Source organism: Lynx rufus, unplaced genomic scaffold (genome assembly GCF_022079265.1).
Source record: "Lynx rufus isolate CCGP_SWC_20201006 ecotype Redwood Valley unplaced genomic scaffold, mLynRuf1.p SCAF_1, whole genome shotgun sequence".
NCBI classification, from domain to species: Eukaryota; Metazoa; Chordata; class Mammalia; order Carnivora; family Felidae; genus Lynx; species Lynx rufus.
In genome coordinates, this window is record NW_025814823.1 from 83,805,102 (window position 1) to 83,817,559 (window position 12,458).

General features: G+C 34.9%; 1 protein-coding gene across 1 annotated transcript; it reads right to left on the bottom strand.

The window, feature by feature from the left end:
- Positions 1-1,591: 1,591 nt before the first annotated feature.
- LOC124518145 (olfactory receptor 2T4-like) lies at positions 1,592-2,548 on the bottom strand. The gene has a single exon (XM_047087983.1). It carries the CDS (start codon positions 2,546-2,548, stop codon positions 1,592-1,594), a length of 957 nt encoding a protein of 318 aa, XP_046943939.1.
- Between the last annotated feature and the right edge of the window lie 9,910 nt (positions 2,549-12,458).

Here is a 12,458-nt window from a genome sequence, read left to right on the forward strand (position 1 = left end):
TCTTCACCAGTTGGAAATAGCCCATTATATAATTGTAGACATGCATCCATGTCTGTGTTTTTATGGAACAGGTTCATCGAGGACTCACAGACTCCAAATATCCCCCTCCTACCTCCAATCCATCCTGGTGTCAAAGTATGGCCCATTCCATTTAGATCAACACCATTTAGTTCATTTTTACTCACTTGGTCTCTCTACTTGTGATGCTGCTGCACTTCCCCACTTGACCACTAATGTAACATTTCTAAAATGCATATCTAAACATTCTACTACTGTTTGTAAAACTCTGGGTCACAGAAGGAAAAGAAACTGAAGGAAAAGAAGTGCCTTTTCTGTGGTATCTTGCCCCGAGAAAGCCTCCTCTGCCCCAGCCTCCCATACTCATCAGAGAGCACATTTAGTCAACATTCAACATAGGGCCCCAGATTCTGACCTCAGTCCCCCTTTTTTGACCAAATTTGTGTATCACAGGTAGAACAGATGTGTCATTGTGAGCTGTGCACTCTCACATGAGCATCAAGGCATATCATATACTGTATGTCACTTGTTTGCATAACAAACTATGCAGGCTCAAACTCCTTGAAAATAGCAACAATGCAGTATTCAGATTTTAATCTCATTTAGCTATTTTGAAATATAATATACTATAAAATATCTATTGAATAATTGAATAAATGAGTGAATATTTGATATCCTGATTATCTCTTCTCTCTCTCTCTCTCTCTCTGCCTAATAAATTACATACTTCAAAACTTGGCTCAGATGTCACTTGAAGCGAGGAATCTCTCCTAAATGGAAGGAAGCTTCCATTCTGAGTTCATATTTTTCCTACAGTTTCTTATACAGTAGGGATGCAAAGCCCATCATTTGGTGGGGCTTTTAACCACTAGATGCCTTCAGTTTTGGACCATGTACACTTGATGTGCATTATTATGGTATAGCAAATTAAGTGATGATACAAAGTAGGAAGAGACAGGATTGTCCCAGTGATAATTAGTCACATTTAAATGAGCATCTTTTATAATATATTATGTGATTTACACTACCATCAAACAGAACACAAACTAAAAAAGGGAGGAAGACTGACATTTTAACTGCTTGTGTGCGATAATTATATATTTACAGAAAATTAGAATGAATAAGAATGGTACAAACCACATTCACATACCTTTTACCATGACTCAACAATTCTTAACACTTTTTACCTCTTTTTCTTCATCACCTTTCTTCTTCTTTCACTTTAAAATGGATTTTATAGACTCAGATGAACTTTTTTTCTTTAAATATTTTAATTTATGTATTTTTAAGAATATGTAAGTTCTTCTACAGAGTCGGGGTGCAGTTCAGTAAATACAATTCAACAACTTCAGTAAATATAACATCAATATAAGATAATTATATAATATATTTTGAAAGGAGAAGAATTAGAAAATTTAAGAGTTTTATAGTACAGGCAGGCAATTCTTCAAAAAAATGTAAAAGTGAGATAAGACACCATGGTGTAAAATTCTAAGAAATAAAGTTGACATAAATTTCTGAACTTACAATGTGTAAAGAGAAGGAAAAACAATAATGTCAAGATTTTCTACTTTTAAGTTTCGTGAAAGACACGTTCCACATTCCACATTTTCTTCAGAGCCCCCATAACATCCTTATTTCTTAGACTATAGATCAAAGGGTTGAGCACAGGAGTGAGTATTGTGTAAAAGACAGATACCATCATGTCCTTCTCAGGTGTATGGTAGGACTTGGGGAGCATGTAAGTATAAATGGCAGCCCCATAGAAGAGGATGACCACAGTCATGTGGGAAGAACAAGTGGCAAAGGCCTTCTTTTGGCCTTCTGCTGAGTTCATCCTATGGATGGTGATGAGGATAAAGTAGTAGGATCCTGAAATGACTGTCACAGGAATGAGAAGCATGAGGACACAGCACAAGTACATGAAAATCTCATAGATGGAGGTGTCTGAACAAGAGAGTTTCAACACCGCTGGGACTTCACAGAAGAAATGATGGATCTCCCGAGATCTGCAGAAGGGGAAGGTCATGGTGATGGGAGTGAACAAGAAGCCATCCACTGAACCCAGGAACCAGCAGCCAGATGCTAGAAGGAGAAACACCCTAGGGTTCATGAGGACTGGGTAACGGAGGGGATGGCAGATGGCTACATAGCGGTCATAGGCCATAGAGGCTAGAAGAAAAAATTCTGAACCTGCTAGTGTCACATAGAGAAACATCTGTATCCCACATTCTGTGGTTGAGATCTTGTTCATACCCATGACTTGGTCCATGAGCATCTTTGGCACAGTAACAGAAATGTACATTATGTCCATGAGAGACAGTTGGCTGATGAAAAAGTACATGGGGGTGTGGAGGTAGGCATCAGAATGTATCAGTAGGATCAGGATGGTGTTTCCAGTCAAGGCCATCAGGAAAGCCACAAAAATCACCAAACAAAGGAGAGCTGGGTGTTTGGATTCACTGAAGATTCCCACCAGGATGAAATCTGACCTCACAGTGTAGTTAGCCACCCAGTTGGTTTTCTCCATGAGATTTCACTTGGACAACATAGGAAACCTTTAGAATTAATGAATCACTCATGGGACACCACACACTTAAATGAATGTTTAGTGGGAGAGAGAAAGAGAGAGAGGAAAAAAATGATTATGTTGACAGAAAGAAATTCCATGGTCCTATAGATTTGTAGATTAAAATTACCTGTAATTCCATAAATATACCAGAAAACTAATAATACACAAATACGAGTAAAGAGAATTTATAACATATAGTGAGGTTGCATTGTTCAAAGTCATGAGCTTACTTTTTGATACAGTCTCCTTTACCAGTAGCCATGTAAATTTGTTTAGCTATTGCCCTAAACAACACCAAAGATGAATCATATATATATATATATATATATATATATATATATATATATAACTCTTCTAGAATATATATATATAATCACTCTTCTAGAATTTTTGTTGTAGATCTCAGAATTTCATTAACCTCTCTTGTCTAAAGATCCAACTGAGATCTTGAATACTCTCCAAGGTGTATTCTGTATAAGAAAATTTTAACATTTTGCAGAGCATAGACATATCAAATCATTGCATTCTACAACTGAAACTGATAGAATATTATAAGTCAATAGTATGCCCCCCTAAAAGAGAACAATCTAAAAAGTAACCATGACACAATTTGGGGAAAAATCTATATGAAATGTTTGAACCCCCTTTTTCCTATAAGAATGAATCACACTGTGAGGCACTGTGATTGTATGGAGTAAGCCACAAATCCTCCAAAACAGGCCATGGTCATCACCAATATACCAATCCCTTAGATAGCCTAGGGACATCATTTTGGAGTCCAGACTCTGAGGCCAGACTGTGGCTGTGGGTCCAGCTTATCCTCTACACCCTATTGCTCCATCTGCTCTACATACAGAAAAAGATGATAAGTATAATGTCTTGCCTTATGTATAGTTAGGAGTAAATGATGAAGTGCTTAGAATATTACTAGTTACAGATGAATAAGCATATAGTATATAGTGTTAGTTTAAATGATTAACTATAGTAATAATTATGCAGAATCTATGTAGGAGATGGGTGGTACATTATCATTTGATAATATAAGATCCATTTTGTCAGTTCACCAGTTTAATAACTATCTATGCATTTAAGAATTTGATTTGATCATCTTTTTAGTCCTAGACAACTAGTGTGTGTATATATGCATATATGTATTATACACATTCTTATTATGTATGCATATAATTATTTTATGTAAATATATAAACTTTAAATAATATATAGGGGCTCCTGGGTGGCTTGGTCAGTTAAGTGTCTGAATCTTGATTTCAACTCAGGTCATGATCTCACAGTTCATCAGATTGAGTCCTGCATTGGGCTCCACACTATCAGCACGAAGCCTGCTCGAGATTTTCTCTCTCCCTCTCTCTCTGCTTCTCTCTCTCAAAGTAAATAAATAAAAGAACTTTAAAAAATGAAAATATGTATATATTTCTTATCTTAACCCTGATTAAGCAGAGTTTTATGTAAAAATCCATCCAATTTGTATCTAGTACATGTTTTTCCAAGTTGAAATTCATCTCCTTAAAGTTTCTACCATTTGCTTTAAATTTCAGAGGACAAGAAATAGGATTTAGAGGGGCATTGCCATTTTTCAGAGAGGACTTTACTTTTTTTTCCCAAATGTTACCTACTTTAATGCACAAAGCAATTAATTGTTCATGAAACTGACATGCAGAGAGGAAAACTGAACAACACTAAGATATTTCTGACTTCAATTTACTGTTTCTTCTCCTATCTTGCTGTTCATAGCCAGCCTCTCTATCAGACACTGAGGATGAATGAAAACCACATTAAACTTAGCTAAAATTAATGGAGGTCATAGTCAGTCTGTTCAGAAACTAAAATAGAAATGTGATTTACAACAGAATTCTAAAAAAGCTGTAAAATAAGTAAAACAATGAACACAAAATACATCTGACCTTTATTAAGAGAATAATTATTACCTTCTTTTACACTTTCTCTTATTAAATTTAAATCTATACAACTTTTTAATTTCTGACATATTAAGTGTCAAAGTTCAAAATCCCTTCAAAGAGGAAGGAAATATTGGCTCCTCTTTCTGGGAAGTGTTTAGAGGCAGTTATGATATCTGGATATTTCAGGAAGTATTTCCAAGTTTCAAATGAATTTTATAGTTGTGTAATAATTCTAAAGCTAATTAAAAATAAGATGTTAAAGCAGTTGAGAACACGGAAAATGATTTTGTTTTCTTAATAAAAATATACAACAAAATTTTGACACATAGCATCAAAAAATATAGTCTTTCTATGATATCCCACCCTCACTGATAGATGATATCTGAGCACTCTGAAAAATAAAAACAACAGTCTGATAAACTACAAAACACACCTGCTGACAAAGTCTGTATTTGTGGTCAAAATAAAGTGAGGACCAGCATAGGGAGCAACAAATGTGAAGAACTTGAAGCTGCTTGCTGGGTGAATGGAGGGAGACCAGAAGGGTACCAGGGAGAAGGGGTCACTGGGAAATTTCTGCTGCACTTTTGTACTGTGGGTCACTGAACAGCCCACCTGGGATACCAGACACACAGGGAACACGGTCTGTACCGTGCATGGCAACTGGCCCCTCTGTTCATTGTTACTCTTCTCTAATATAATTCCTTAAGTTTAATGTAAACAACTTAGTATATATTAACACAGAAAATTATTGACAGTGGTGGTGGATTAATATCAAACCTTTATTTGAAGCTCACAGAATCCTAGAAATTGTTCTAATGCTTTATTATATTTTATCTTTCCCAAGTCCCTATGAAGTACATATTCATCTTATTTTCTCCTTTTACACATTAAAGAATTCAGATTTTGAGGATCTGCTTAACACCACATAACTACACTGAGTGAAAACTAATGTCTCAGACCAATTTGAGCCCACAGGTTGTAACTATGCCTCAGATTTTGGGAGGACATAGTCTTCTTGGGTATTAAGGCACCCATTGTCAGTTTCATTAGAAAATATAAATATGGTTGAGATATTTCTTTCTACTAGTTTCTAACCCAGAAATGATGCCTGCTCAAAGTAAAATCAGTAGCTCCTCTGTAGAATTTCAGTCTCAGGAAAAAAAAAATGCATTATCCAATCATATAGCAAAACTGTATCTTCTTCTGGCCACAAGTAATTGGAAAGCAAAAACCCATTTTTTTTTAAATGTGCTATACAAAAATATTCAAGAGAAAAGTACATTTTTTTTCTGCTTACAAATAGATAAAAAAAAATTTAGGACAATTTTTCAGCAACCAATGGAAAATATCAGAAACAGAGGAACAAATCAAGATAGCTAGAAAATAATCACCCTTTTTGCACTTGTAGATCTGTTTGTCTGGTTGAATCCACCATCAGATGATATAGCCGGTCTCATGCAGATGGACTAATGGAGTGTGACCAGGTTAAGTGTACAGAGAGAGGTAGGAGATCTTTACTATGCCCATTAAGCAGGTGGATGATTTCCTTTCAATAAATCCCTTCTGAGACTATAAAGAAGAATGCAATTATAAGAGCTAAAAAAAAAAACAAACTAATAGATATCCTGGTTGCGCTAACCTGATACTTTTTTTCTTTTTTAAGTCTTTTATTGTTAATGTCAATACATATCAAAATCTTAAAGACCGCTAATACTACTCAAAAATCACATCACTAATGAATCCTCAGCTATGACATATATGAGATAGTTTTCATGTAGCCTTTTAATTTTAGAAAATAAATATTTCATGTAAGTGTAAATATATATGTATATATATATAAGTGTATATATATATATAAGTGTGTGTATATATATATAAGTGTAAATATATATATGTATATATATGTATATATATGTATGTGTATATATATGTATATATGTATATAATATGTATATATTATGTGTATATGTGTAAATATATATATGTGTATATGTGTAAATATATATATGTATATATATGTATGTATATATATGTATATATATGTATATATATATATATATTTACACTTACATATAAATTTTAAGTTCAAGGAAAATATTTTTAAGTTTTACTAATATAGAATCTAAAATTCATAGTTCAATTAAGTTTTCAAATATAATACCATTAATTAGTACTATTGTTGAAAATAAAATTGAGGGGTGCCTGGGTGGCTCAGTCAAGCATCTGACTTTGGTTCAGGTCATGATCTCATGGTTTGTGGGCTTGAGCCCCGCATGGGGCTCTGTGCTGACAGCTCAGAGCCTGGAGCCTGCTTCAGATTCTGTGTCTCCCTCTCTGTCCCTCCCCCCTCACACTCTGTCTCTATCTCTGCCTCTGTCTCTCTCTCTCTTTCTCTCAAAAATAAATATTTAAAAAAGTTAAAAAAAAAAGAACCTAAAATTGAGGTGGTCTTTTTCACGTTTTTTTAAAAGACTTTTTTTTTTTTTAATGATTATTCATTGTTGAGGGAGAGAGAGAGAGACAGAGTGAGCGGGGGACGGGCAGAGAGAGAGGGAAACACAGAATCTCAAGCAGGCTCCAGGCTCCGAGCTGTCAGCACGGGGCCTGATGTGGGTCTCGAACTTACAAACTGTGAGATGATGAACCGAACTGAAGTCTGATGCTTAACTGACTGAACCACCCAGGGGCCCCTGATCTCCTTAATGTTTTGTTTTTGTTTGTTTGTGTTTTGTTTTGTTTTGTTTTTGTTTTTGTTTTTGTTTTTAATCTTGACCCGTCTTCATTGGATTGCTGATTGTATACTTTCTGCTGTTATTCACATGGAATCTACAATATTTTTAAAAATTTTAATGTTTATTTTATATATATACATATATATATATATATATAGAGAGAGAGAGAGAGAGAGAGAGAGAGAGAGAGAAACAGAGCACAAGCAGGGAGGAGCAGAGAGAGAGGGAGACACAGAATCTGAAGCAGGCTCCAGGCTCTGAGCTGTCAGCACAGAGCCTCAAGTGGAGCTCAAACTCTGGAACTGGGAGATCATGGCTTGAGCTGAAGTCAGATGCTTAACTGAGCCACACAGGTGCCCCTATGTTATTTTAATGTTACTTTTTTTTAATCAAAATTTTCCAATTTTTTGAATTTTTAAAAAATATATCTTATGTTTTAAAACATAAGATAAATATATCTTATATCTTATGTTATCTTATATCTTTAGATAAGATATCTTATCTAAATATATCTTATGTTTTAAAACATAAGGGGGGGGTGGGGAGAGGAGCAGAGAGAGAAGAAAACACAGAATCTGAAGCATCTCCAGGCTCTAAGCTGTCAACACAGGGCCCAAAGTGGGGCTCAAACTCACAAACAGTGAGATCATGACCTGAGCCAAAGTCAAATGCTTAACTGACTGAGAAACCCAGGCACTTTCTTTTTTAATTTTTAACAAAACATTTCCAATTGAAATGAGTAAGTCAAAAGATTAAAAAGCAGAACATAAAGAATATAGTCAGTGATACTGTAATAGCGATGTAATGGAATAGATGGTAGCTATATTTGTGGGGAACATAGCATAATGTATAAACTTGTCAAATTACTAAGTTGTATACCTGAACTAATGTAACATTGTATGTCAGCTATACTCAAATTTTTAAAAAAACTTCCAGTTTTATTGAGACATAATTGACATATAACATTGCCTGAGTTTAAAATGTATGAGATAATTTGATATGGGTATATACTGCAAAATTCTTTACTACAATAAAATTAGTAAACATATCACTCAATTCACATAATTGCCATTTTGTTGTTGTTACAGTGAGAACATTAACTCTGTACTTTCATAGCAACTTTCAAGTATACAATGCAATATTGTAACCTATAGTTACCATATTATAATGTATAAGGTTAAAGTAGTTAACATGCTGATTTGATACATATTTATATTGTAAAACACACCTTCATCACATGGAATAATTACAATTATGTGACAATTTTTTGTGGTGAGAATAAGATCTACCCTTTTAACAGATTTACATTCTTATAATCCAAGATCACAAGGCTGTTATTAACTTCAGAATTTATTCATCTAACTGGAAATTTGTGTGCTTTGACCAAACCTTTCCCACTTCCCTCACCTCCAATCCCTGGTAGCCATCACTGTACTCTGTTTCTGAGTTTGGCTTTTTAAGATTCTACATACGGGGTGCCTGGGTGGCTCAATTGGTTAAGCATCTGACTTAGCTCAGGTCATGATCTCATGGTTTGTGGGTTCCAGCCACATGTCAGACTCTGTGCTGACAGCTCAGATCCTGGAGCCTGCTTCAGATTCTGTCTCCCTCTCTCTCTGCCCCTCCCCCACTCATATTCTGTCTCTCTCTCAAAAATAAATAAACATTAAAAAATAAGATTCCACGTACAAGTGATATTACACAGTATTTGTCTTTCTCTCTCTGACTTACTACAGTAAGCATAATAGCTCCAAGTTGCTGCAATTGCCAGGATTTCTTCTTTCTCACATGAATAATACTCTATTACATATATGTAAGCCTATACATATATTTAAATCTGTTTCTATTTATATACATAGATATAGATTATATATCTACAATCTATATCTACTCTGTCTCTATATCTAAATCTCATATATTCTTTATACATTCATCAGTTGATAGATACCTAGTTTTTTTTTTTTTAACATACTGGTTATTGTGAATATGCTGCAATAAACATGGGAGTTCAGATAACTCTTTGACATCTTGCTTACATTTCCTTGGATACATACCAAGAAGTGGGATTATTGGATCATATGAGTTCAATTATTATTTTTTTGAAGGACTTCCATACTGTCTTCCATAGTGGAAATATTTTCTCCAGTTATGTAGTCATCTTTTCATTTTGTTGATTTCTTTCTTTTGTTGTGGAGAAGCTTTTTAGTTTTTTGTAGTCCTACTTTCTAATTTTTATTTTTGTTGTTTGTGCTTTTCTTGTCATACCCTTAAATCATTGACAAGACCTATGTCAAAGAGCTTTTGCTCTATATTTTCTTCCAACACTTTTAAAGTTCCAGGTATTACATTTAAGTCTTAAAGCCATTTCAAGTTAATTTGTGGTAGAGGTATAAAATAGGGGTAAAATGTTATTATTTTGCATTATTTTGGCATATACTTTACACAACATAATTTATTAAACAGATTATCCTTTCTCAGTTAATATTCTTGGTTACCTTTTCAAATATTAGGTGACCATATATATATTGTTGTATTTAATTTTATTTTTTAATATGTGATTGTCAAGTTGGCTAACACGTATTGTGTACAGTGTGCTCTTGGTTTTGGGGGTAGATTCCTGTGATTCATCACTTACATACAAGACCCAGTGCTCATCCCAACTAGTGCCCTCTTCAATGCCCATCACCCATTTTCCCCTCCCCCCATTCACCCTCAGTTTGTTCTCTGTATTTAAGAGTCTCTTGAGGTTTGCCTCCTTCCCTCACTGTTTGTAACTATTTCCCCTTTCCTACTCCCATGTCCTTTGGTTAAGTTTCTCAAGATCCACATATGAGTGAAAACATATTATATCTGTCTTTCTCTGACTGACTTATTTCACTTACCATATAATGCCCTCCAATTCCATCCACATTGCTGCAAATGGCATTCTTTTATTCCTTCTCAATGCCAAGTAGTATTCCATTGTATATATAAACCACATCTTCTTTACCCATTCATCCTTTTATGGACATTTAGCTTCTTTTCATAATTTGGCTATTATTGAAAGTGCTGCTATAAACATTGGAGTACATGTACCCCTATGAATCAGCACTCCTATATCTTTTGGATAAATTCCTCGTAGTACTATTGCTGGGTCATAGGGTAGTTCCATTTTTAATTTTTGGAGGAACCTCCACACTGTTATCCAGAGTGGCTGCACCAGTTTACATTCCTACCAACAGTGCAAGAGGGTTCCTGTTTCTCCACATCCTTGCCGGCATCTGTTGTTTACTGAGTTGTTCACTTTAGCTACTCTGACTGGTGTGAGGCGATATCTCAGTGTGGTATTGATTTATATTTCCCTGACAATGAATGTTGAGCATCTTTTCATGTGTCTGTTAGCCATCTAGATGTCTTCTTTAGCAAATAATCTATTCATGTCTTTTGCCCATTTATTCACTGGATTATTTGTTTTTCAGGTGTTGGGTTTGCTAAATTCTTTATAGATTTTGTATACTAGCCCTTTAAAAAATTTTTTAATGTTTATTTATTTCTGAAGGAGAGAGAGACAGAGTGTGAATGGGGGACAAGGGCAGAGAGAGTGGGAGACACAGAATCTGAAGCAGGATCCAGGCCCTGAGCTTTCAGCACAGAGCCTGACACAGGGCTCGAACCCACAATTCGGGAGATCATGACCTGAGCCGAAGTCGGACACTCAACCAACTGAGCCATCCAGGCGCCCCAAATCCAATATGTCACTTGAAAAAATATTTTCCCATTCCATTGGTTGCCTTTTAGTTTTGCTGACTGTTTCCTTTGCAGTGCAGTTTTTTGAGGTTTTTTGTTTGTTTGTTTTGTTTTGTGTTTGTTTTTTATCTTGATGATGTCCCAATAGTTCATTTTTGCTTTTATTTCCCTTGTCTTTGGAGATGTGTCGAGCAAGAAATTGCTGCAGCTGAGGTCAAAGAGGTTGTTGCCTGTTTTCTCCTGTAGGGTTTTGATAGTTTCCTTTCTCACATTTAGGTCATTCGTCCATTCTGAGTTTAATTTTGTGTATGGTTTAAGAAAGTGGTCCAGCTTCATTCTTTTGCATGTTGCTGTCCAGTTCTCCCAGCACCATTTGCTACAGAGACTGTCTTTTTTTTTCCTATTGGATACTCTTTCCTATGTATGGTTTTATTACTAGCCTCTCCGTTATATTCCAATGGTGTATATATCTATTTTTAAAGTTTTTATTTAAATTCCAGTTAGTTAACATACAGTGTAATATTAGCTTCAGGTGTACAATATAGGGGTTCAAATCTTCCAAGCAGAATCCAGTGCTGATCACAACAAGTGCCTTCCTAAATCCCCATCACCTCTTTTACCCATGCCCCCCCACCACATCCTTTTTGGTATCCATCAATTTGTTCTCTACACTGAAGACTCTGTTTCCTGGTTTTCCTCCGTTTCTTTCTTTTTTTTTCTCCTTTATTTTTGTGCATGGTATAATAAAGTGGTCCTGTTTTATTCTTTTGCATGTTGCTGTCCAGTTTCCACAGCACCATTTTTTGAAGAGGCTATCTTTTTATTATTGAATATACTTTCTTCTTTGTCAAAGATTAATTATCCATATAGTTGTGAGTTCATTTCTGGGTTTTCTATTCTGTTCCATTGATCTATATGTCTATGTTTATTCCAGTACCACCCTGTCTTGAACACTTCAAGACATTGTAATGTATCTCGAAGTCTAGAATTTGTGAAACCTCTAGCTCTGCTGTTCTTCTTCAAGGTTTCATTGGCTATTTGGGGTCTACTGTGATTCCATACAAATTTTAGGATTGTTTGTGCTCAGCTCTGTGAAAAATACTGTTGATATTATAATAGAAATTGCATTAAATGTGTAGACTGCTTTGAGTAGTAAACAATATTTTTTTCCATGAGCATAGAAAGTTTTACCATTTCTTTGTGTTATCTTCAATATCTTTCATCAGTGTTTTATAGTTTTCAGAGTACAGGTCTTTCACCTCTTTGGTTAGGTTTATTACTAAGTATCATATTGTTTTTGGTGCAATTGTAAATAGAATTTCTAAATTAATTTCTTTTTCTGCTACATCATTATTGGTATATAGAAGTGCAACAGTATATTGATTTTATATATTGCAAATTTACTGAATTTGAGTATTAGTTCTAGCAAATTTTAGGGGAGTCTTTTGTGTTTTCTATATATAGTATCATGCCCTCTGCATGTGGTGA